The sequence below is a fragment of the Ciona robusta genome, chromosome 4 (genome assembly GCF_009617815.1).
Source record: "Ciona robusta chromosome 4, ASM961781v2".
Classification (NCBI taxonomy): domain Eukaryota; kingdom Metazoa; phylum Chordata; class Ascidiacea; order Phlebobranchia; family Cionidae; genus Ciona; species Ciona robusta.
The window spans coordinates 5,450,913-5,477,450 of record NC_143238.1 but is presented as its reverse complement, the minus strand read 5'-3'; the positions used below and the strand labels follow the sequence as shown (position 1 = coordinate 5,477,450).

Sequence of the window (26,538 nt, the reverse complement as noted above, 5' to 3'; positions counted from 1 at the left end):
ATACAAGAATGAAATACGATTTCTATGGAGTTATAACGCGGGAAAACTAGGGGATTCACCTAAATAAAATAAAATCCAATGCTTACTGTTTAAATACTTGTAAGTTATATGTCTTCCTAAAATTACTATTCAAGGCACGTTATTCCTAGTGGTGTTTTCCCTGATATTTCCTAACCTCGTTTTAGCTTCTGTTATTCCATAAGACCTATATGTGCAGACATGGCTCAGAAAATCAAGTCGTTTGTGGTCAAAGTTTTTAAGATGAACGGATTTACATTAAGAAGGTAATATTGTATGTGTTAGTCTACAATTCTAAATTAGGGTATTTGTTATTATTATAACACAAAGTTTAAACCTTACAGTGAAGGAAGCGCCTTTTTAACTGAAGTACTGGCACCTATAAACGAAATTGAAAGAGAAGACTTCATTGACAAACTATTGGAATCAATCCAAAAACAAAACTGTAACATTTAACATTTCAGTTTTTCAAACTTTCTTATGCATGTTTTGGTTTCAGTGGAGAGTGATATTATTGAGCGTGATGTTCTTGAACTTGCAGTTAAAGATTGTGGAACACATGAAGAGGACAGGTTTGTCATACAGTGTATATGATATATGATGTACATGGTGTTTATTTACAAGTTGTTTTCTTTGGGGGGTGCATGTCTGTTATGTCTGGTATGGACACTATTTCCGATTTGTTATATTGGTCAAAACTCTTAAAACCCACCCCTCAGCGGACAAATTTAACATGCACTAATTAAATTGACCCTTTTTTTCTTACTATTTCCCAGTGGTCAGACCTTCTCAGTAATTGATGCTTTTGAAGTTCCAAAGTTTATTTACAGTAAAGAAAGAAAGAAGTTTTTAAGGTATTATATACATTATTTTATATATATTTTTGAAAATGATGTGAAATACACAGCACATACTGTTGATAATCAGTATTTATTGTGTTATTAAGCTGTTTTTTATTCACACGAAAATCCCCCACAAAAAAAAAACAAAAAATAAAAAAATTTCCTTGTGAAAAATATAATCTTATATGGGTATTGCTGTGTTAGTTAAATTTCACTAAAAATGGTCTAAAATAAAATAGGCCAATGTGTATATATATTTATATTTAAATATATATATCCATACAAGTTAATCTAATTTAACATAACCATACCTAGCAATGATGAACTTGGTTTGGGAAAACCTTCATTATTTGGATCAGCTGAGGAAAAAGGAGAACTATTTCGGAATCGTTACCTCGTACTTTATCAGCGGACAATTCGTCACAGATTGTTTACACCTCCTATTCCAGGTATATTTTTATGAATATCCTTATATTATTTATAATTTAAAAAGGACAATTATGTTATTTTAGTACCATGTAAATAAAATCCAGTTTCTATATGTTTACTGATGCATGAGAGTTAATGAAAAAGTCTTGAAGTGTTTTTTTTTTCGCAGTAAATTTAATGTTTAATACGCTATATATATAAATATATTTAACATAAACTATTTTTTAAACACAGGATTGGATGAAGTTAATTCAAAGAAATTTCAGCTGAAAAACGTAGAATATTTACTCGGTTGTACCTCCAAGTTAAAAGACATTATTGTGCTTGGTATGATTGCTCAACTGAAAGAGGTAAGACTTATTTGCAGCTTTTACATTGCTGTGTATGAATGTGTTATAGGCTATATTGGAGGATGAGGCAGAAACCTATTCTAAATTACGCAATATTAAATAATATTAGTGACAGTTGTAACGTAATTGTCTATAATTATGTATATTTTACCTTTCAGGGCAAATATTATCTTGAAGATTTAACTGGAGCTGTTGAAATGGATCTTACAAATGCTGTATCCTTTTTATTAATATTGTTTTTTATTTATTAATATTGGGTGACGCTGTTAAAATGCCGTTCCTTTCATAGTTGATCAAATTACACTTACATATCAAAGCCTTAACCATGCAACTATAGAAATTTCACTCAGGACTCTTTACTGAGAATAGTTTTGTCCTTGCTGAGGGTTGGTATGATGAACAAGTGTTTCATATTAGTGCTTTTGGGTTTCCTCCTCTCGAGTCAGCAAAAACAACAAGGTAAAACTTGGAAGTTTTGTCACCTTGTTATAATACAGTATTTGGTATTTGAAAATCATTTACTTTCAAATCCACTCTTCTATAAGAGTAAGGATCAACTAGGTTCACAAAATAGGTTCATTACATGATTACACCATAGCTGTAGGATAGCCTATTACCTATTTTAAGCTGGCTCATTGCCTACTACACCTCTTATATATTATTTAAATGAAATCTCCATTTCTTTCATAAAAATTAAATCAAAATCTGTACAAGTGTACATGTATAAGTTAATTGTAACATAGTATTTAAGATGGTCTATATTGTACAGGGCATATTATGGAAACCTTAATTTTTTTGGAGGATCTTCACATACGAGTGTCAAGTCATCTACAAAACTCTTGAAATTTGAACAAGAGAGAAGCGATGCAATGTTTGTGTTTCTATCTGACGTATTTTTAGACCAGGTAATTAAAATAAATATTATTTCTTATTTGTGTCTGTTCAACTGTGTTTATAAATATTGTATAACATAAGGCATGGAAAATAGTTTGTATTTGACAAAGTATATATTAGTTATAACTAACCTAGTGAAGAAATGTGAATGAATATTATGATGGTCGTTGTTGTGTCAAGCTGTAATAAAATATTGGTTAAAGAGTGTGGCTTTTAAACTTTATAAGAATCAACTTACACTAAGTTCTAGTACTTAAATATACAACAAGCAACTTTTTTCTTGTGTTTAGGAAAAAGTGATAAAGAAGTTGGAAACTTTGTTCATTGGATTTCAAGATTTTCCTCCAGTTTGTTTTGTCTTCTGTGGTTCATTTTGTTCCCAACCATACGGACTCTCGCATAGAACAAACTTGGAAGATGGACTAAAAGCTTTGGCAAAAGTTTTGAAACGCTTTCCTTCTATACTGGCACAGTAAGACATTTAATTATAATTACCATAAAATCATAGGCACCTAACATGGGTTTGCATGTATGCCCTGGAGTTGATATGATAACCCATGTAAATAATCTAGGAAAACATAATAACAGTTAACTTATTAATAATGCACTAATTAAAGGTAATAGCATGCGAATTATTTTTAGATTAAGTTTAAAAGCACTGAGATTTGCCTAAAAAACAAAATCGTTAAAAAAACAACACAAAATCGTTTTATTTTTTTTCCACTTGTATTCAACAGAAGTAAAATGGTGTTTGTCCCATCACCTGAAGATTATGGTTTGGGTCAAATTCTACCAAGGCCTGCCATACCTGATGTAGCAACAGATGAGTTTTGTGCAAAAGTTCCAAATGCTATTTTTGCCTCAAACCCTTGCAGGTTTGAAAGATTGCATTTTATGTTAAAAAAATAGGTTAAACATTGAAAGGGTCTTTCGTTTCTTTCTTAATTTATCTGCAATTCATCTTTTTCTATATGTCCAAGGGTTAAAGTTAAATTAACAGTTTAGCATTAGGAGTAGGAAATTTAATATGAACAACAAAACAATAATTTTTGAATACTTTTATTTTTTTTGTAATTAGCCGACCTTGTATATGTACAACAAAGCATTAATAAAGGTTTTTGGCAGAATTCAATACTGCACACAAGAAATGATCATCTACAGAGATGACATTGTAAAGAAAATGTGCAAAAACTCAATTCGTGGGCCAACTACTGATATAAATGAACAGGTCAGTTTCTAAAACTTTATTAATTCTAAAAGTTCGCAGCTGTTGTTTTAAAACTACAAAATATATAACATGCAACATCCATGCTAGCATACTTAATGCTGTAGAAATATAAACAGTTTAAACATGTTGAGTACTTGTTTTATTGCTACCTCAATGCAGTATATGCCACCAACTGTTATAAATTTTACACTTTGTCATAAGAATACCTGCTTGCTTAAACTGTAAGTCTTTCTGTTTAAATCTAACATTAAATATATATATTTTTTAGTGTTATTGTGTATTATGAATGAATGGAGTTCATTATTATTTATTTTCAGTTTGTGAAGAGCGTTTTATCCCAAGGCCATCTATCACCTCTCCCCATCCACATCAACCCTGTGTATTGGTCACATGATCATGCACTGAGTCTCTACCCGGTACCAGATGTAATCGTGTTTAGTGACAGACACACAGAACCTTTTGACATCACCCAAATCGACTGCAAGTGTTTGAACCCTGTAAGTCAGTGGCTCAGTGCTATATATATATAGTATATTAGGGGAAAATGGGGCACTTTTTTATTTCATTTGGTAGTAAACAAAGAGCATTCAAAGAATTATAAAACTGTATCCTCATATAATTCCGATAGACCAGTCTATCAGGAATATGTGCTAAATGTACCCATCTTACCCTATAGTTCTATTAGTTTTTGATGAAGATATTTAATATTATTCTACTCCTTTCCAACAGGGTTCTTTCTCATCTGGAGATTACTGTTTTAAAGTTTACTACCCAGCTAGTAGGACAGTGGATGACAGTAAAATTGAAGACTGATGAACCTACATACTGTACATGATGCTACACTACAGTAAGGCTGCTGCTCTTCAGGGCAAAGGAGGGACACAGTTGTAACGATGAGTTGAATTTTATGTCATGAAAGCAGGCAGATATGAAAATAACACAAGTTGCATTGAAAGGAACTGGTGAGACACAAAGATATTTTGCTAAATAAATACTACACTAGTTGTGCTACATGTTGATGCGCTATCTAATAAATAAGAATGTTAAGAACTAGGTAGAACCACTAAATTGAGATATTCCGTCGCTTTGCTAAAATGTTTTGAAAATCTGGGAAGAGAAGTTGGAGTGAGGAGTCTAGGAGATGATAAATAAGATGACGATTTATCACTGGATGTTGGAAGGACTCCAGCAAGGATGAAACTCCCTGTTTATATTCTGCATCCCCAACTAAAAGCCTCAACACATCAGGAAATGTGTCTTCAAGCACCAGCTGAGCTTTGTCGTAATTTTCTTTCGGATCTTTGTTTTCTTTCGTGTCAGTTTCGCCCCATACGCCACTAGGCCACAGTGAGTTTTGGAATGTCTGCAAAAAATTGCAACAATTACATAAAGAACCCAAATGATAAATAAGGGGAAAAATGTAAAACTTGATGTAAAATGAAATCACATCCTACCTTTAAATAATGCATCCATTTATCTTTTTGAAGTAGTTGTTGAATTTTGATTTCCATATACTGCTGTACAAATCGTGCAACACAAACAACAGATAAGGAATGTTTACCAAGAGGAATGTTCCAGATTATCTTCGCAACTCGGAATACTTGACCTAACAAAATAAAACATTTTCCTTTTGAGTGGGTAGACCTGGGATGGTACTTGCATAAACCACCTTTTATACACTGAACAATTAGGGATAGAGCTACACCATGTGCAGGTCCAATACCTTAAGATAATGTAGCATTCTACACCATTTACCCCCATTTGTATTACCTGCTAAGATACAATCACCAAGCAAGCCGTTGCCGTGTTGTTCTAAGCTTATAACATTATCGCACCCATCACCCTGTGTTCTCCGTCCTCCCATGGAAGATGCACAGAATCGAGTTCGGTTGGTTAGAAGATTCTCGGGACTTCTCCATTTTCTTCCAAATGTGACAAGGTTTGGGTTTCTAGGTCCAGTAAATGGGGAGTAATCTCGAACTACGTCCTCATACTTGTCGGAATCAAGAGTCTTGCCCAGCATTATGTTCTTGAACCTTGTAACTGGTCCTTTGTGTTTTGTGTGGGCTGATCTATGGGAGCTACATGAGGGTTTTGACTCATTGAGAATGGGCATTGATTTAGAGGCAGATATTTGTGTGTGTGGTTGGATGTAAACATCATCTTGTTCAAGGGAGAATTTATCGCTGAGTTTGTTGCTTGCCGCACCGATCAATTCATTAAATGCATTCTTGAACATTTTGTCGAATCTAAACGAAAAATTGTTTGATTACACAATGATATCTACAATACTGCAACATTTTTTTTATCAACCATTTTTGTCTGACATCCAGATTTAGTTGCTCCCTATTTAATAACAGTAAAATAAAACAAACATAAAAGGTTGAGCAGCCTTACTAAACATTAGATATATACCTTGGTATATATTCTGAAGACTTCCTTACAAATGCAATTCGTGGATCAGTTGTGTACGCGAGGAATTGACGTAGTTCAACTGTTTCACTGATCTCTGGATACGAACAAAGCTGGAAATGGAAATTGTCATTTAAATTACTGCACGTTGACTTAGTTTACTTTAATACTTAACCAGCACTATGGCCCAATGGTTAGGTCTTCACATCATAACAGCAAGATAAAGGCTACATTTCTCTAGTGTAGGTGATGGGTTATTGGCTAAAATTCTGCCCAAAACCCTAGGTTATCTGAGAAATACTTCACCCATATACAATATAGAATACTCCTACATATTCACACACCTCACGCATGAAAGCTTGAAGAAGTTTTCTTCTTTTTTCAATGTATTGCTTGTCGAGGTTACCAATGGGCATAGGGAACATCCTGGAAGGTCCTCTGATCTTCGTCATCAACTTCCGGATCTTTTGCTTCTCATTTAATCGATCCTGAAGAGTCAGAAACTCCCGAAATCTTCTTTGTACCTTTGAATTATTAATTCAAATTAGTTTTAGTATTGATTGGATAAGATGACAGTATTATGCATTTTAAAGGAAAATCAGGTGATACAAAATATTTGCAACATTTCACTATTATGCAGATTTCAGTGTGTGTTTCAAGTTAAAAAGATTTAATAATATAATTATCAAACAGAATACTAAATTAATCTAACCTGAAACTCCTTAAGATCAGCTTCCATGGTATTAGAAGAGGAATTAGAAAGATTAAAATTCGATGTCCTCCTTTTATTAATTTGTTTATGAGGTGGTGCAAAGTATGTTATCTTATACAACGTGTATCTTCCACCACCTTCAAATGCCTCATCCACAGTAACTGCTTCATGGATTCGAATATGGCGAAAATAACGAGGTCTGAAAGATATAAACAAAGTTGTTTTAATTAATAGGAAAATGGTCAGGTTTTTCAACCTATCGTTTTTCAATTTATAGAAATTTATCTTCCTGTTTGCTAATAATAATACACTATCCAATATTCGCTGCTTGAATTGGGATTAGTTTTCAGGCTTATAACACATCTTCACTGTAGTTACAGCTCAATGCTATTAAGTCAGAGCACCGATGTCTGGTGATTCAATACAAAAAACAATGCATTATGTCATAACCATAATACTGTTTATCATGTCATACTCAACTAAACTGTATATGAGAATCAGCAAATGTAAAATTCAAACATTATATGCATTGGTACCAAGATATAACTGTACCTTCTTGGAGGAAATGCCGGCAAATTAAAATCATCTGAAGCCACAGTTGGTAGCTTTGTATGTTTGTTGAAATTTTTATCCACATTTTTGTCACGCCCTTCCCCACTGTCTGAGAAATGAACCAACTCTGTGTCGACTTCTATTGACTCAGAGCCTTCTTGATCATCTTGCATTGTATTCAAATGTTCCGATTGAAACTCTAACGTATTTACATTGTCAGTATCAGTATAAGTGTGAATTGGTAAATCAATCTCCACTGTATTTTTATCCATTGACACTGAGTATCGAACAGAGGGTTCAGTCGGTTGGAATGTGGCTGGCTGTTCCTCGTGAACACTGCTCTCAGGAATAGGAGGAAGTACTATACAGTTCCGAGTATCATCCTCTGCTTCCAATGTTTCCACGCTCTCAGAACTTGAAGAGTAAGTGGAAGATCCACTTTCATCTTCAACATCATCTTCAAGGACACGGATGATCATTGTGTTGATCCAGTCCGGCTTAGTTGCCATGTCAACCACAGCAAGCATGACATTACTAGATATAAGTTCACGTACGAGATACATTGATGTCCCTGTTAACTTATAATCTGAAGGTAGCAATCCTTTGAGAAGAATAGCAGTGAGGGAACGAAGATGATCAGATTCAGTGTCAGGTAAGTTTGACATGGCAAGATGGCCGTTAAGCTTTTCATAAGTTACTACCACTGTTTGTTCTTTTCTGAAATTCAATAGAACAGGAATAACACGCTGTATATTGCTCCAAGTCCAACCCAGTGGTCACTTATGAGTTGTCCCAAAAAGTAACATACATGGGAACTCATAAGCTGGCTTGGGGAGAATAAAACAGAACACTCATGTTTGAGCCTGTCCTTTTCCAGCCACGCGAGTATAAAGCAGGTTACATTCACTCATTTGTATGCAAATTAGAATAGGTTTAACGTTGTCAGCAATCCTTACCTTGTTGAGTCAGAGTTATTAACAGACTGTGCATAGTCCACTGCTTGCTTGTAGCAGGTATAATGTCGCTTTAAACGATACAATAAAACACGGACGAATGTATGAGAATTAATAGCAGTAACTCGTGACCGCACTTCAGTAAGAACGTGTTCGAATACTTCAAAAGCTTCTTGGACAAATTCAACATTGTCACTCACAGTGTTGTACCTGCAATGTTAATTTGTAATTTGTATTTGGGATCTGTGAATATATGTACATTTGCAACAATGCAAAATATCACTCAGTGCAATCACACACATTTTAATCATTTCCTGTACAAGTGCTTACCAATCAAGAATGAAATCTCTCACAATATGACCCGTAAGCTCACGCAGTTTACGAGTTATTTCATCATCATATTTAGATGGTGTGTCATTTAAATTCTCTTGTAAGACTTCTTCTTTTGAATCTTGGCTTGGTAAATTGTTGCCCGACACTAAAAAAGAATTCAATTTAAATTCTAATCTATTATTGTTAAACCTATGCTATGCGTTACCCTTTGAGTATAGATCCATGATAATCCCTTCAGTTGGCAATAATGTGCCATTAGCAACAAGCATATACAGTCCAGTAGAAGTAACAACACAGAAAACACTGACAGTGAACAGCAGGGGCCATACAGCCACTTGGTATAACACCACAAAAAACACAACAGCAATCACACTTAAAGTTGATTTTTCCATCATAAATTTAGCTGCAACAAAAACAGATTACAACTAGGCATAAAAACAGTGCAATGTCTTTCTGAAATATACTAACATTTTAACAGCTTGTTGTACAGAATTCAATATTCCTGTTGAAACAATATAATTGATATTTCCTCATCACTTTTTTCAACCACAGTGCATAGGCCCATTGCTTTGCTCAGTAAAATTGCTAAAACATGTTTACACTGCAATAGAATACTTAGTAATAAATGGCCGCCATGTGCTTACAAATGCTATGACTCAATATATGACAACTCACAGTGATTAGTTCTCCACGCTTAATAACACCGAAAGCAAAGGACATACATGGACAAAACTGCAAGGACGCAGGACAGGTGTATATTCTTCCTGAATTACTGCACACCTAAAACAATAAATCTCCTAATAATGTTATGTTTTTGTACTCCAACATTTATATTTATTTAAATGTTATTTTCCACCTGATCAAAAAAGTTAAGTGAGCTATTTTGAATGTTTCTTATCTCATGAAGTTATACCTTAGGAAAAAAGTTGGGATGCTACCTATATCACTACATTATTGATAACAGTGCAAGTTACCTGATAAACCTCTTTCTCAGTTGGAGATACAATATGAGTGACAGCTGAGTTATCAACTAAATCAAGTGCAGCAAGTAAAGGTTGACCAAACATACAGTTTAATCTGCCATAACAGGAAATATATCAATAAAGCTATTTCTATATAAACATGCACTTTATGCTGCAATGGTAAAAACCAACATGACGTAATTAGCAAACAACACATTACGCATTAGTTCATTATTATTACACATAGCATACGCAGGCACGCTTGAATGGTAATGCATTGTTTAATGTTTACATTTGCAGAGTTGTTAATATTTAAATAAAAAACTAAAGCAAAACAGTAAATACTCACGCTGAAAGGTGGCTGTCCGACACTGCAAAATAAGATCCATTATAACACAATATTATTAAGAATGAAATGCGAATACACACGGTTATACTACTTACACTCGCCGTATTTGTCATATTCTTGTTTTATTTCTTCGAATAGTTTATTGCTCACCAAATCAATTGTGCTCATACCAGACTCACAACGTTTGCTATCTTCTTCGTGAGAGTATATAGTTGTATCGTTCAGAAAGCAACATGCAAAACAACAAACGTAAATAGTGACTACGCGCCATAAACACGAATGACGTAATCGGGACGTGCAAATGTAATTACACTCACGGCGTTAAAAAATAAACTAATGCGCAATGTTTATTGTAAAAGTAAATATTTTGCTCATAGTATGAACATTCTACAGAGAATTTGTTCAGTAAAAGGAAATCCACCCCGATATAAAATATTTTACGGGAACACTTTTTATGATGTCACAATTTTTTTTTAGATATTTTTTGGCAGAAACTCGGCTAATACGATAATGAATTGTTATTAAATGATGAAGTAAGTTACGTCAATTAATTAATAAAATCATGGCTTCCGCTGAGTTATTCGAAGATCCTTTCGATCCCGTTGAATATGTTGAAAGATTAGCATGGAGAACGCCTGGAGGGGGAACTAAAGGAGGCGCACAAGGTTTTAATCCGCAGGTATCTATATTTCATCATACCTCATTGACTCCCGTATTGCTTAACAATTTGGTTAGAAATCCTCTCCTACTGCATCTGTTAACCGCTAATCGTATCAACCAACCACTAGCCCCTGCCCACTAATTACTTGTTACCTCAACTACCAACCTCAAACACTTTCCACCAGCCTAATCTGTAACAAACATAAGATTCTTCTCTAGTGCCAATTCTTCGTACCTCATCGTGTATTGCACTCTCTTTTGGTTTAAAATTTATTAACATTGTCTTTCTTTTATAGCAATTACACGATGAATTTGTCGCTCACATCACGGAGTTAAAGAATTTAGATACAAGAATACAAAGAAAAGTTGAACGATTGGAAACAACATTACAAAGAGAGGCCAGAGCTCATGTTGAGAAAGTTGCTGATCTACAGAAAAGTCACCAAGTTGCTTTCAGCCATTTTCAAGTTTGTTAATTTTTATGTATTTGTTTACTTTATTTGGAGGGGCTGTTGTTAATGTTATGTAAAATTTCTTATATTGTTTGATGTTAATTTGTTATATTTTAATTTGTCTCCAAACTAGCTAAAACCATGTCACCGAATGCACATACACACTAAATCCTATATGGTACCAATATCCTAATGTTCAATTTCAGTCATTGGATGACCGAATCAACTATGTGGCAACTAAAGTTGTTCATCTTGGTGATCAGCTGGAAGGAGTGAACACACCACGTGCTCATGCTGCTGAAGCATTAAAATTAATGAAGTAAGTAGGAAATTTATAATTTTAAACTGTATACCGTCATTCATAGTCACTATACCTGGGGTGGCATGGTAGACAAACCTACACTGAAATTTCTTCACTGCATTAATCAGTAAACATTATGACCAAAAAGTTTGAATTTGATTTTGGGAATGTATGTCTTACTATCGCTGCCTCCACTGCATTTAAAAAAAATTGGCGCCTATACAGCCAATTGGTGTTCTTGTTTTTTTTACAACTTATTTTCCAGGTACTTTGATGAGTTTCTGTCTGATGAATTTACATCGGAAGCATTTGTCAACCCATATAGAGTTCACGATGCTGCTGATATTGTTCATAAACTTCATCTAATTGCTCAGGAGTTACCTTATGATCGATTTGCACCGGTATACAATTAATTTTTAACCTGATATAAAAAATATATATGTTGTTGCTGTATATATATAAATATATGAAATACAATTTTCAACCTTACAAAACCCAAAGGAAAAAGTATATAATACACAAAAGCAACCCAGTTGCTTTTTTTGATTGCAGTTGCTGATGCTGTGATTTGTTTCTATATTTTATTACTCTTCTGTTTTGTTTTATGCTTCTTTTGCAGAAACTGACGATGTCATATAGGCGAAATATGTATATTTTTATTATACAGTTGGTTAGTTTTCGTAGCACCAGATCCTTGCTGTATAAAACAGTCGTATAAAAACTGTTATTTTTAGGTGAAAGCAAGCATAGTGTCGAAGTACCACACTATCGAGAGTGAATTATTGAATGAGTTTCGAGAAGCTCATAAAAATAATGAAGTTGCTAAGATGAAGGAATTGGCTTCTACTCTGTCTCATTTCAAAGGTAAATACAAGATAGCTTAATATTGAAAGTACTAGGATTTGTTTTATGTTCAATTTTTTGTTTTGTGTGTGTAAATATAACTATATATATTTTATATATATATATATTTATTGAGTTGTTTTTGTTCTTGAAGGTTATCAATACTGCATTGATGCTTTCATTGAGGAGAGCATTCAAAATTCATTTTACAATCGCAATGAAATATTTTCTGAAGTTGGCAACCTGTGTGCAAAGGTCCACAAGGTGAATGACTTTTAACATATCTTACTTTAATATTACTTCACTCACTCATCTTGCATGAAAGACCATAGTGTATTTCGGACATTTGGCTGTTTATTGAATATGTTAAGTTGTAGCAAATAAACTAAAACTTCAGTGTACATATACTATACTAAATTTTGGTAAAAAAATAAATAACTGCTTGAAGTCTAAATCATATTTATTCAATCAATTCCAATAAAGTAATTTATTGCAGGTGATTTTGAGCGTGTTCAGCTCTCCAGAGCAAGTGATGGGCAAACTGGTTGCGAAAATCTATCAAACAAAACTAAGTGAACATGTTAGTGGTAAACTAAGGGAACACAGAAGCACAGACCCTGAAAAGTAAGTTGAAATGTTAAGCATATGATATTTACACTAAAAACAGCCAGGTATAATAGTCATTACACAAACCTGTTCTAAAGATGTTTAGTTACCTGTTTGGAAAAATACATTTTATTACTTAATGTATTATCAATTACATTTTGTTTCCGATTATTATTTATTTGTCATATTTTTTTGACAATGTTTTTAAGTGAGGTGTATGTTGTTTCATTATTTCAATATACAATCAATTATTTTCTTTTAGTAGTGCTAAATAGGAATAAAATCGTTTATATTGGTAATATTTCAATGTTTTTAGAAGAGAAGTATGTTATTGCTGTGTCATTGTTTTAAATTATGAATAAAATGTATTTAGGTACCTTCAGCATCTTCATAAACTTTATGGACAAACTGTTGAGCTCTCTGGAAAGTTGTCTCAATATAAACTGGGCTCTGATTCAAATTTTCTCAATAAGTTGACAAAGTCAATATTTAAGGTTGGTGTAATATAAACGTGCAAAGATTACAAAACATTAGGTTTAAGACATTCTTAGACTTGCCATGTTAGTTCATAGTTATAAACAAAACAAAAAATTAGTTTTATCAATATGTCATTTTAGGCAATAGATACTAAGCTGTAACTTTTCAAATGTCAACAGTCAGACTCAGTGTATATATTTAGATTTAGAGGTAGATGGGCAACTCACGGCTAAATCTCAGGTTCCATGTCGTGCCACACTGTAGTACCTCACCCACTTGAACCATTATCTTTCCTTAGACCTTTCTACAAACTTACATAGAAGTAGAGGAAAGCTTTCTTAAAGAGAAAGCAATGCTCATATCACAGAGGTTTTATGATTCAAAGAATCACACCAAGAAACAACTCCACACAGGTATCTACATAGACATTAATACCTTCTCTATCACTACAATATTACCTTAACTGGAACGTGTTTTATTCTTATGTGGCAGGCAATGACCATCGTTATAACACAGGTGTACTGTTTAATACACCTTGTGGGCTGTGGCTTGTGCCCACTTACATGATATCACGTATGTAACTTTGTGGTTTCTTACAGGTATTCAGGACTTGAAAGCTGTAATTTCTGATAAAACGAGCATTCGTTTTGGATTGGGCAGCAGTTCAACAGACAGCAATACAAGGGAAACTTATTTGTCTCAAGAACTTGCTATAAATCTGCTACAGGTTTGCACACTTTTGTTTAGAGAAATCATTTAACGAATAGAAACAGCTTAAAATATGGAATCTAATGATTATCTGAATAGTGCAAAGTCTATGTTAAGGTATTGACATTAATTTATATATAAATAAAAATTTTACCTAAATTTGTATGATATAAAACTTTGTATCATGTTTTTATTTTCTTTCATACTACTCATTTACAGGAAACAAAAATGGGATTTGGTCGTTGTAAAACTCTTTCTTCGCAATCCAAGTTGGCTGCTAATGCAACTCGCATATTCAATTTATTACTTGAGTTCCTATGCAAGCAACACATTGAGTATGCCATTGATTTAGGGTTGATGGCTGTCCCACCATCGGATCCAAAGGTAGGTTTCATAATTATAACTAATGGATTGAACCTTAATAAAAACGAATGTGGTAAAAATTTAGCTCTTATAAAAAGTTTGAAAAAACATTTATGCTTTTACAAAAGTTTGTGGTCAAAATTAAAGTACAGGCTAGAAAAAAATGTATTTATACTTTGTTTACATAATATATATACCAACACATGTACTTTAACTTGTAAGCTGATCAACAACTTTTCTTTTTTTAAGTTGAGTTAAATACTGAATAAATTTTATTTACAGACTGAACCCAACATATATTTCCTTGATATTGTGCAACAAACCAACACAGTGTTCCATCTATTTGAGAAGCAGTTTGCCGACCCATTGCTACCATTAGTTAGTGCATCTCCAAGCTATAGGTATCTACTTTTGTGCTACTTTATGATGACTAGTTACATGAAATTAATGCAGTTAGTACAATCACTGTTTTCTAGTTTGGATTACAAGTTCTAATTAAATAGAGCTAATTGCACTTATCAATTACAATTTGAGCTTCAGTTACTACCTAAGCACTTCAAGTTAAAACTTCAATTAGAATAGGCTAGGTTGAAAACAACACTACATTTTATGCATTTCCGTTTAGTTTCCTCATATTTTAACTAACAATGATTTTTCTTCCCAGTGAATGTGTACAGAGGAAGAAAAAAGTCCGGGAGAGGATGGAGGTTCAGTTAGATACAGGGATCGATAAATGTTTATCCTCCGTGATCGGATGGATGAGGCATATTATGAGGACGGAGCAGAAAAAGTCTGATTTTTCCACCGACCAGCCACCCCAACAACAATACACCAATGCTTGTCAAATGGTAAGGTTCTTTAAACACCTGATGAAGAATTTTGGCATTTTTTTGTGATATTCTATAAATAATAATTTAATTGTTCCGTAATGTTGAGTACTGTTAAATTTATATAAGATATAACAATTTTTATTTTTACTTGAACATTTAGCGTTAAAAGCTAAAGTTAGTTATCTGTGTGTTGTTACTACAGCTATGCAAGTATGTGAAGAAAGTGATTGACACCATGAGGACATCACTTGATGGAAATAATGTAGATGCTGTGTTGAAAGAATTCGGGACCAGATATCACAGGTACTGCTATACCAGTCAGTGCTCACTAGTTAGCATTATAAATATATTTATGTATATATATAAGATTTATTTTTTATATATGTATGTATATATAAGATATTGATATAATTGTAATAAAACAAGATATTGATATAACTGGAAAAATACTTAAGAAACACTTAAAGCTAAACAAACCTTGAAATTAGGAATCTGCAACAGTATGTTGCCGGTATCTATCAGTAGCATGTATTATAGATTGATGTTTAATGCTTTTACATTCAATTTGAATATTATATACAGATTAGTATACGATCATCTGCAGCAATATTCCTTCAGTTCTATGGGTGGTATGATGGCAATATGTGATGTCAATGAATACGGGTATGAAAAATTGCTTTGTTTCTTTTAAAGAATTTAACTGTATCACATTTTCTGGTTTAGTTGTAACGTTCCATCCTTTTTTCTTTGAGATTCAATAATGTTTTGCAAGTGTTTTTGTAAAAAAATTATTTAGTTCACTCAATCTTGAAATAATATACTTCCCGCAGAAAATGTGCCCAACAGCTACAGGTGCCGTTCGTGAACTCTTTGTTTGAAAGTCTTCATTCTCTTTGCAATCTATTAGTTGTTGCTCCAGAAAATTTGCGACAGGTGAAATTTAAACATGACTTTACAATGTACATTTTATGATTAAATCATGTTTTGTAGATTTTTTGTATATATTTTAATTGTTTTTTTTTACATTTGAGTTTTGTATATCTTATTCAGGTCTGTTCTGGAGATCAGTTTGCTAATCTGGATCGAGCTGTGCTTCATACATTCGTTCAACTACGCTCAGATTATAGATCAGCGAGATTGGCAAAACATTTCTCTTGATCTGTTCATTTCTAATTGATGTTAAAACAACACCGACAGCTGCATATTTAACTGTTTAATTACTTCTCTTATACACACGATTTCCTATATTCATGTGCAATGTAACATTGTAAATACATTAGAATCTATGATTCATTGCTTTTGTGTCAAAACTTATTAGCCTGTTAATATGTATTTTGAGTAATATTATCCGACGACAATGCTTGAGCATTTAAGTTCGTGGTCGCCACGGCATAGTTTAATTGCCAAGAAGTGTTTATTGTAAGACATTTAAACGAGGTAACTTTGAGATATCGGTGAATCATTAATTTGGGGAATAACCAGAAGGTGTTGCTGTCTCGTGAGCGCTGAAACCGGAACAGTTGGGCACGATTTGGGATTTCTTACATTTGTTATTCATGCCACGTATATCAAATATTTGCAATTGAAAGTTGCAAAAAATACCGTAGTTCGGAGTTCTGAAGTTCTAGATAAAATTCAATGTAGTAAGATCAGTATTTTTGAAATTTTGCGTCGGCCAACTGAACCAGTATAACGATGTCCTGCCCAACTGGTGTATTGATAGATTTTACCAACAGTGAGCAATCCAATGATAAAAATACTACACAGAATGTACCGGTAACGTTTTTGATAAATACCTTAACTTCCAGTATTAAATACCATAATTACTATGTATCTCTTTAAAACGATAGCAAAGATCATGTTGTTTAAAGTATTCTTGGCTTAACAGATTGGATCATGTTTAAATTGGTGTGCTATAACCGCTAACCCGTATAACCAATAGCCCATGACCTACTTTTCACCAACCTAATCTGTAACGTAGATTCTTCATTAATGCCACACATTTACTCTGTTTTACTATTAATGATACAAAAATATTTTTTACTTTTCTGTTATAGGTACCAGAATCTACCAACTCCATTGAAGTAAATTCCTCATTGACTTCTGTTGTTTCATCAAGTGAATCCGGAAATAAAAAAGGCAAACTATGCGGCTATTTAACCAAAATATCAACCACTGGACTAATGAAAAGTAAGTATGAGTGTTTGAAGGCATAAGTTTCAATATGTAAATCTGTACTAGGTGTTGTGTTAATATATATATTATTTGTCAATTTAAAAGATATTGGGTAATAAATTAAGGTTTGTGTTAAAAGTATAGGAGAATTAGGCACGTTTGGTCATTTTTATTATATACTGACTTAAAAAGAGCAAACAGAAAATTACTAAACCCGTAGTTTAAAGTTAAAATATTTTATTAAAAATTAAATCTGATTCCATTAAGTCAAAGTTTTCATGTTTTAACATTGTTTCATATAGCAATGAAATCAAGATGGTTTATTTATGCCCCTGAGACTTGTGAGTTGGCTTACTACAGATCATCTGACAGTGATATTGCTAATAATACTTCACTGGGTAAGATTCCATTACGACAAGCTTCATTTAGCGTCACAGCTCCTGAACTGCAAGACAATATATTTACAATCACTGCTGAGAATGTGACACATAGGTTGCAGGTTCGTGGTTACAATTTTATGCATGAGAACATTTTTTTTTACTAACTGTTGATTCCCTTCGCTTCGTTTTTTAAATAAAATGATCTTCGCTATCGTTTTCGAAAAGATAAATAAAAATTATACCTATATAAATACTTTACAAAAACCTGAAGACAACTGATTGAATCTTAAAATGTACAACCTGGAATATTTCAACTAAAAGATGAAATGTTACAGTTTAATTATGTTATATTATTCATTACAGGCAAGTGACCGCAAAGCATTGTTATGGTGGCTGCAGGAGTTACAATCTCATCGACGTGTATTCAACACAAATCATTCTTTCGACACAGATGATAAAACAGAATGGCACGGAACTTTATTAGGCTCAAGCGTCTTCTGGGTTCCCAACACCACTGATACTTGTAAAGGGTTACTTACTGTTGGACCTGCTAAAAAAAGACAAAGTAAGTGAAACTGTTTTGCGATATTTTAAGAAAAATATTTTGAAATGTTTTTTTTTTTTTCAAAATTCTTTATTTTTTTAAATCGTTTGTTAAGCTAAAACTTGCTGAAAAATGAAAATGAGAAAGTATAGTAGTATGTGAAGTAACTGTTGTGTTTTTGCTAATATCAGTTCATGTTTAAATGCTCTGTTTTATATCAAAAGCATTAAATAAGCGTAACAAGGTAAAAATCCGTTAATTAGGCATATTAATAAATAAATGATTAGGTGTATGAATGTGTAACACTAACAGGAAATGAGGTGTACACTGCTTTCACTTTAAGCCAAAGCAAGCCTATATAATGTAATCATTGGACTTACTTTATACTTGTACAATTAAACTAATTAGGGATTACACAGAAATTAAAATAAGATGTTTTATTTTTACATAACTAGGCTGAAATTAGTTAAAATGGTTTAAATATACCAAATATTTCACAAAGCCTTTAAAATAAATAAGTTGCGCTATTGTTAAAATATGCAGGAGGTGTATTGACATCAGCTTTAATTGTTTCCTGTTGAAACATTGCCGCATAATTACCCATGTTATGCTAACATTGCATGTACATTGGGTTTGGCTTGTAAGTATGTAATTTTCTGCTATTTACTGGTTTCTTGAGCAAGACACTTAATGGCAATTACTCCAGCCTAGTGATCACTAATGGGTTGTCCAAATTAAAATCCATATAAAAAAATAAAAAATATTCATATAGAAAGTAACCTACATGGTAACTCGCAAGCTGGCATGAGGTGTATAAAACAGATTAAAACACTTGTGTTATAATGACTGTCGTTTTCCAGCCACACTAGGATTCACTAAGTTACATTTATTCATTTTTTTAATTGCACATATTGTAAATACGAGTCTAAATGTATCTATGACCAATATATTTGCTTTCAGCTGATGATGGAGGTTTAAACTTGAACATTCTTCCCCATATTGACCAACCACCAGATACTGTGGTTGGTACGGCTGCGTCTCCGAAACGACAACCATCATTAAATGTCTTGTCCAACAGTAGCCTGGCTAGTTTAAGCGCTCGGATGCCAAGTTTAAATGCAGCTATCTCTAATGCAAGTACGGACTAATTTGTCTTTTGTAACTGCATGTCTGTTATGTGGACATATTTCTTGATAGTGTATTTAAAATGGTCCATAACTAGTTATTTTAGTCAGTAGTGTCTTTTAAAACTTTGGTGGTACCCTTACATTACATTTGGCCATCTCTATCCATATACAAAGTTTGGTTTTACATTAGTATGCCCCTTTAGGGTAATTCATTCTATTGTATATTATTTTCATTTAAAAGGTGAAGTTGCAATGAAAGGTTTGAGAAGCAGTGCAAGTCGACTACGAGCTCCAACTTTTTCTGTTCGAGGATCAGACAAAGTAGATCTTGGTTTAAAGAACTCATTATCTGGTAAACAATTATTTGAAAAATTTTCTACAATACATTGGTCAGTAAACATTGGAACCATATTTTAACAACTAATATTTTGTTGTCATATTTTCTATTTTTGCATATTGCGTGTGCAAGTAATACTGTATTACAAAAGGAAAGTCTAGTTATTGTTTAAATTTTCATAGGTTCATTGACTGACATTCGACAAGGCATAAATAGTAGTGAGAATAAAACACCCAACATTCAAACACAAGTTGAAAGTTTGCAAAATAAAAATGATTGTCTCAATGAAGAACTGGAGCTGTTGAAAAATAGTCTTCAAACGAAAGAGGTTTGTCATCGTGTTAAAAAAATGATTTGGTGTTTCATATTTCAAGTTTATGACATGCATGTTCTATTAGGAAACTGTTCAAGTTTTGAAATTGGCTTTACAAGAAAAAGAAAGTAATCCAAACCCAAGTAAGTGAAAGACTATTTATTTGATTAGTTATTAAGTTCTTGTGGTTTTCAACTATCAAGTTCTCTTTCTTTTTTGAAAAAGAAAAACAAAAACTTACAATTTTAAATATTTAGTATTTGGTAACTTAGACTGGGTTTTATGAATTTGCACATGTCACACTACCGCTCTCTCTAAGTTTTTACTGAGAAGCCATGTATGGGAACAGTGGTGCAGCCTCCCCTTTTTTTGGTCTGTGTCATTTTATGTGAGGATAACAAAGTTAATGTACCCCTAACTCTTTCTTAGTATTCACGGAAAGGTATTTCTTCTTTAGACACATGTGGCACAAAATCTACCAGCAATCTAAGATCTGAACTGATCAAGATCAGAATGAAAAATGAAAGTCTTCAACAAAATTTGAATGAATCCAAAGAAAAGGAGACTGAACTGACCGAACAGATATGTATGTTGCATGAAATGATAACAGCAAAGGATCAAGTTTTAGTTCAACTAAGTAATGAGGTGGGTAACTTATTGGCAGCTTAAAATGCTTAATCCGATCTTTAATGGTTAAAATATAGAGTGTTTTAATCATTGGAAATTTGCATTCAAGAAATATATTTAAACTGTGATGCATAGGTTGTTTCAATTTAGCCAATCTTTAATGGTTACAAAAGCTTACTTTTAAACCGTTTATATATTTTAATGTACAAGTGTTAAAATTGTTTCACTCACAGTTTTCTGTGTGTTTCAGGTATATGAACTTGAATCTTCTTACAAGTCCCTGTTAAATGAGAACTCAACATTAAAAGAAAACAAAAGTGAGGAATTTGTCATGGTTGCTCCTGTTGCAGAAGATGTGGATTTACTTAAAGTGGGAAACCATGTGTTTAATAAATTAACTATCAGTTTAATAAAAAATTCATTTGAATTAGGTCATTTGTTATGTTTCTAAACCATCGATTTATGTAACTATATACTATGTACCCTATGTTTTATATAGCCTTTATTTAAAAATAGGTTACAATATTATCATAAAACGCCTATGACATAAGTGTATGCTTGGTCAAAAGATTTAACTATTCCAGCTTTGGATAAAGTTGTAAAATAATATAAATTTTATTTCCATTTCGTGTAATCTTCCTGTAATGTACATTTGCATCGAAATGAACATTTTTGTAATCTTCCTGTAAAAAGTGTTTTGCGACTATGTATTATCAACACGATATACAGGACACACTTGAAGGATATACAGTTCAGAACAAGTTCTTGAACATGGAGATACTAGAGCTGGCAAACCTGAGACAACTCGATACTCGGAAAATAAAAATGTTAAGAGACAGAGTGAGTAAAAATACTTATATTCCAAGTTGTATACTCTTAAAGCACGTATGGCATTTGTCTTGTTATGTTTTATTTTGGAATGCCTTAGTTAAATGAACTATTGTATTGTTGACAGGCTATGTATAGAAAAATATGATGGTTTGCTAATTATTTTTCAATCAACAATGTGATGACGAATGCTTTGATTTAATACAGTGAGACTTGAATGGGGTCATTGATTTTGCTGGGTCACCTATAACTAGTGAGCCACAAAAATATTATTGGTTATAAAAGTTGGTTACCAAAGCCAAATGTGAAATGTTTCTGTGTGTTTTGTGACAACATTGGGTAAAGATTAAAAGTTTAAAACCAATGCTTTGTTAATAATTTATAATAGCCACAAAAAAGGAATCTAAGCAAACACTGGTTACTTTGCTTACAGTGCTCACAACAAGAAGCAGAATATTGTCAGCTTCACAGCAAATACCTCGTTCTACTCTCGGAGATGAACAAACCGAGAACAGAGAGTTTAGGACTCACAGTTTCTGGCACAAAGATCGCCGGATCCTCGGATGCGGATCGGAAAGAAATGATGAAGATCTTGATAAGTGAAGCGCTGGATGATGCTGCGGAAAACTCAACCAAGGAGGATCAGAAGTAAGCAAAGAAAAGCTGGTTTTAAAATCGTTATCAAAGAATTAGACCTTCTCTAATGTTTATGTAGTTTCATGTTTATATTTTACAGAAAAGAATAAATAGGTTTTCTAGATAATTGACAATTGTGTACACTTTCTTTCCATAAACGTGTGTTTAGTTATTTCCAACTTTATAATACTTTTACTATAGAAATTAAAAAGAGTAAAATTCAAATTAAAAACTCATAAATATATATATTACACATCTCTATACTTATTTCTATTGACGCAGAGAAAGTAAATGGGATGAATTTGGATTCAGTCGATCTCTTGAAGATGAAACGGAAACTTCTCTCCTCTCAACTGCATCCAGGTTACAGAAGAGATCTTCAGATATTCTATATTCGCTGAGTCAGCATAAAGCCTCTATTGCCATCAAGTGGCAGAACTACCTGTCAATCAACAAGTGGGTAGATATGTAAAATATTCACTTCATCAAGTTCACATCTAAAATCATGGCAGAAGTTATATGCCATTCAAAATCAGCATCAGCATCCAAAATTAGGATAAGTATAGAAAAATATAGCAAAAGTTATAAACAGCCTTTAAAGTGCAAAATAAGTTCATGTCATTTTTCCACACAGAGAGCTTCAAGGAAATCAAGAACTTAAAATGTTGATTCGAATGGGAATTCCACACGAGTTACGCCCACAAGTGTGGAGCTGGATGGTGGAACGAAGGATTTCTCAACTCAGGTTTTTAATAAATATGTTGTGCAAATAAGTATACATAAATATTAAATGTATTTTTTCAACAAATCTTCTGTTTCATCTATTTTTTTACTTTTGATGTTTTTTTTATGATTTTTTGAATAAACTTGTTTTATTAATTTTTTTTTATGAAATATTTTTCCAGGCATCGCTTGGACTCTGGTGGTTCATATTACTCCCAGTTAGTAGAAAGCAAAGAAGCGCAACTACCTTCCAAACAAATTGAACTTGACCTGCTTCGAACTCTTCCCAACAATCGTCATTTTGCATCCATGGCGTGCAGTGGAGTGGAACAGCTGAGGAGAGTTCTGCGAGCGTACAGTGTTCATAACCCAAGTATTGGGTGAGTGTCCCAATTTCAAAGTGTCCACAGCTTTTTAAATGCAGTACCTGCCTAGTGGCACAGTCATAAAAAATAAAAGTTCTAAAAAAATTTTGTTTTTAATTTTTATATAAATTTTCAATTTAAAAAAAGAAGGGGGTGCGACTTTTTTACCCCCCTTGCTGCGCCTCCAGCAGTTTTACTCTAAAAAATCACCTTTACCAATTTATAATATAAAATTCTGAAAAAACAGTAATACTTACCAATATACACAGGTATTGCCAAGGTCTTAACCGTGTAGCAGCTGTAGCGTTACTCTACCTGTGTGAGGAAGATGCATTCTGGTGTCTGGTGGCCGTGGTGGAACAGATTATGCCACCGGATTATTACAGCATGACTCTCACTGCTTCACAGGTTGAAAATTAATTGTAAAATGATATGATATTGTATGTACTGTTGCTTCTAGGCATATTAGACTTGTATTTCCAAAACATAAGTCAAAATGATCAAAATCAGAAAGTAGAATAAAGTAAAATGATATGTGATCATAAATGTCCTAAATACCCTTATATACTTCTATAAGCCACAATTGTTTTTAATCCAAAACAATCCAAAATATTTTTTTGTATACTGTACCTTGTTTGAAAAATGGTTTTGCCTAAATAACTTCACAGGTATTATGACATTAATAACAGAAACAATTCCAATGAAGTATTGAGTATCTGTTAGTAACTTGCAGGAAGGTAGCCATATAGAAAAATGGTAGTACACACCTTTTAGGTTGCATACCCCTTTACTTAAACCAGCATCAACTTAAAAGTCTAAATACCTATACTTAATAATTTCCTAAATCCCTCTCAGGCTGATCAGAGAGTTTTCCGTGACTTATTAGCTGAGAAACTACCACGGTTGCATCGACATTTTGAAGCAGCAAATGTGGACACTTCACTTATTACTTTCAACTGGTTCCTCTGCATATATTGTGATAATATACCAGCTGAGACCATGCTTCACGTATGGGATGTGTTGCTATATGAAGGAAGCAAGGTGATTTATATTTGTCTGTGTATATTTATGTTTTATCTGTGTATAATTTAATATGTGTACAATACTACAGGAATTGTTAATACGAGATTTTCGTAAATGCCAGATGTATTACATGAAAGGCATATTACATTGGTGTATGCCAAGATGTGCCATTATTAGAATACAATGATTATTTCAGAGTAATTTAAAAATCACATCTTATTTTAAGAGCATCACTTGCTTTTTAAATCTTGCAACTATAAGTATTTAATCCTATTACCAGTGCCAAGAACTTGGGTAAAACAGTGTGCAATACTGCAAAATAAATATTCTGCTACCTTTTACCTATTTAATTTTTTTTACATTTTTATTTTCGTTTAAATGATTTTATCTTAGGTCTTATTCCGATTTGGTCTTGCGTTTTTCAAATCAGTGGAAGAAGAGATTCTTCAATTGAACGACTACATCGCTATTTTTAACTTCCTTCGTGTTATGTCTCACCGCATGCATGATGTCAGGTATATAATGATTATATTACCAAGTGTATTTTGCAATCTATCGTAGAGGTTACCGCTCAAATTTAACAACTTGTAGCAAATTCTTAGTTATACTTATATGGGATGACAAATATTGAATTTCTATTAAAAATGTTACATTCGTTTGTATAATCTATGTTTGTTGAATAAAATCTTAAGCTAATATATTTTGTATAATCAAGATACCTCTAAAATATGTTTTATTTGACTTACACAACCAAATACATGACAAACAGTATATCATTCAGGTCATTGACTCAGATCGCCTTCCAAACTCTTAACCATTTCCCGATGCGTAAGATTCACCGCCTTCGTGCGTTGCACCTCGAAAAAGTGAACGCCGAACTTCGGGAGTTGGAAAATCTTCGGCGAGGATTTGTGAGTGTGAGGAAGAATGTACAGGATGCTGATGCTGATAGTGATGAGGACTCATGATCGTGATTGTTTCATGGACATGACTGTTTCATGATCATAATTGGTTCGACTCATGACTCATGATCATGAGTGCTTCATGAGCCTCATGTTTATTGTCTCCTCTTCTGTTGCTCCATGCACTACATAGGATGAGGTTTGGTTAATAAAAACCAATGTTTTTTAAAGAAATGTTACATCTATAGTTTTCAAAATGAATCTATTTTTGAATTAATTTAACATGATGTGCTCCGCCAAGTTAGGCATTACATAAAACAACTACTAACTTGTGTTTTATGCTTGCATGATTCCATCCTTTATTGCAGTATATTACCCAACTTGCCAAATGTTTTTTTATTTAAATTCTCAAAAATTCGTGAATTATTATGTATTTCATATAACCAGTGTATTATGTTATAATGTATTTATACCAAATTCTTTGTTTTTTTGCATTTTTAGTTTTAATGGGCTTACCTAGCATAGTGATATAGGGACTTCAATCAGTCTATAAAATTTACACCATATAATATGTATACAACCACAATCACCCCAAACAACAAAATTTTCATCCCATAAAGAATATAACAACTAAACAAATTTGAATCTATAGCAATACTAACTATTTGTATAAATATTTGAATAATTTGGCTTTTACTGTAGTGCAATAATGAATAACTAACAGTGCAATATATCAACGTGGCAGAAACTATGATTTATAATCTTATCATATACATAACTTTCATGCATGCTACTTTCTCCATAACAGATGTGTGTTGAATATATTTGTATACCAATATACCATCATTTGATTAAAGTTTTGTTCCAAAAGGTTTATATTAAGTTAGTAGGATGAGCAACCCATGAGTTACTGCCCTTAATGGTACTCGCGCCCACACCGGTAGGTTCTTCGAAACTGGCAACAGCAGGCTGCAGTTACGAAGCAAGCGGTATCATATAGCTCCGGTGTCATGATATATTCGTTCCGATTGATATATTTGTTCCGGGAGCTTCTGCGCACGCGCCGAGACGCTACTGCGCGTGCGTAGTATAATTCAACGCACAAGATTCCGCTGACCACTTGTTTGAATAATTTGTAATTGTTGATATGACGTTTGTCTGTTTTCATGGATAAATGTTGTTTATTAGGTAGCGATAGGGGGTCAATCCATTCATGCAGCAGTCCAACTTGGCGCTTTAAAATCTGGCCGACGTCAACTGTGAAAACTTATTTGAACGGCAGCA

The 26,538-nt window shown here is 33.1% G+C and overlaps 4 protein-coding genes across 6 annotated transcripts; 3 read left to right on the top strand and 1 right to left on the bottom strand.

Annotated features, from left to right (window-relative positions):
• The first annotated feature begins 51 nt into the window (after window positions 1-51).
• Window positions 52-4,780, top strand: LOC149737021 (DNA polymerase epsilon subunit 2-like). The gene is made up of 14 exons (XM_089877002.1): window positions 52-284; window positions 363-463; window positions 518-590; window positions 795-872; window positions 1,176-1,309; window positions 1,524-1,639; window positions 1,798-1,854; window positions 1,977-2,098; window positions 2,409-2,544; window positions 2,824-3,005; window positions 3,271-3,408; window positions 3,659-3,761; window positions 4,079-4,258; window positions 4,491-4,780. The coding sequence occupies exons 1-14, from the start codon at window positions 220-222 to the stop codon at window positions 4,572-4,574; spliced, it is 1,569 nt and encodes a 522-aa protein (XP_089733128.1). The 5' UTR covers window positions 52-219; the 3' UTR covers window positions 4,575-4,780.
• Window positions 4,647-10,056, bottom strand: LOC149737020 (sorting nexin-19-like). Of its 3 annotated transcripts, XM_089876993.1 has the most exons (13): window positions 10,035-10,056; window positions 9,698-9,800; window positions 9,192-9,324; window positions 8,929-9,126; window positions 8,721-8,868; window positions 8,394-8,600; window positions 7,438-8,154; window positions 6,886-7,084; window positions 6,518-6,697; window positions 6,177-6,286; window positions 5,532-6,010; window positions 5,216-5,367; window positions 4,647-5,124 (listed from the first exon to the last, which is right to left on the bottom strand). In XM_089876993.1, the coding sequence occupies exons 4-13, from the start codon at window positions 9,116-9,118 to the stop codon at window positions 4,825-4,827; spliced, it is 2,682 nt and encodes an 893-aa protein (XP_089733119.1). In that variant the 5' UTR covers window positions 9,119-9,126; window positions 9,192-9,324; window positions 9,698-9,800; window positions 10,035-10,056; the 3' UTR covers window positions 4,647-4,824. The 3 variants fall into 3 exon arrangements, with proteins under 3 accessions (XP_089733119.1, XP_089733120.1, XP_089733122.1); XM_089876994.1 differs by lacking the exon at window positions 9,192-9,324; XM_089876996.1 differs by lacking the exons at window positions 9,192-9,324; window positions 9,698-9,800; window positions 10,035-10,056 and adding an exon at window positions 9,399-9,503.
• Window positions 10,057-10,502: 446 nt separating this feature from the next.
• Window positions 10,503-16,567, top strand: LOC149737019 (exocyst complex component 5-like). Its single transcript, XM_089877000.1, has 17 exons — window positions 10,503-10,713; window positions 10,991-11,161; window positions 11,353-11,465; window positions 11,713-11,848; window positions 12,182-12,311; window positions 12,445-12,554; window positions 12,787-12,914; window positions 13,270-13,390; window positions 13,672-13,786; window positions 13,973-14,100; window positions 14,301-14,465; window positions 14,727-14,845; window positions 15,109-15,292; window positions 15,477-15,577; window positions 15,857-15,937; window positions 16,105-16,207; window positions 16,325-16,567. Exons 1-17 carry the CDS (start codon window positions 10,597-10,599, stop codon window positions 16,430-16,432), a joined length of 2,130 nt encoding a protein of 709 aa, XP_089733126.1. The 5' UTR covers window positions 10,503-10,596; the 3' UTR covers window positions 16,433-16,567.
• A 179-nt stretch (window positions 16,568-16,746) lies between these two features.
• Window positions 16,747-26,110, top strand: LOC149737018 (TBC1 domain family member 2B-like). Its single transcript, XM_089876992.1, has 19 exons — window positions 16,747-17,050; window positions 17,332-17,464; window positions 17,752-17,948; window positions 18,193-18,394; window positions 19,334-19,510; window positions 19,742-19,852; window positions 20,020-20,165; window positions 20,236-20,293; window positions 20,608-20,795; window positions 21,028-21,147; window positions 21,507-21,617; window positions 22,039-22,253; window positions 22,524-22,697; window positions 22,876-22,986; window positions 23,147-23,344; window positions 23,599-23,737; window positions 24,185-24,370; window positions 24,746-24,867; window positions 25,134-26,110. Exons 1-19 carry the CDS (start codon window positions 16,970-16,972, stop codon window positions 25,318-25,320), a joined length of 2,856 nt encoding a protein of 951 aa, XP_089733118.1. The 5' UTR covers window positions 16,747-16,969; the 3' UTR covers window positions 25,321-26,110.
• The last annotated feature ends 428 nt before the right edge of the window (window positions 26,111-26,538 follow it).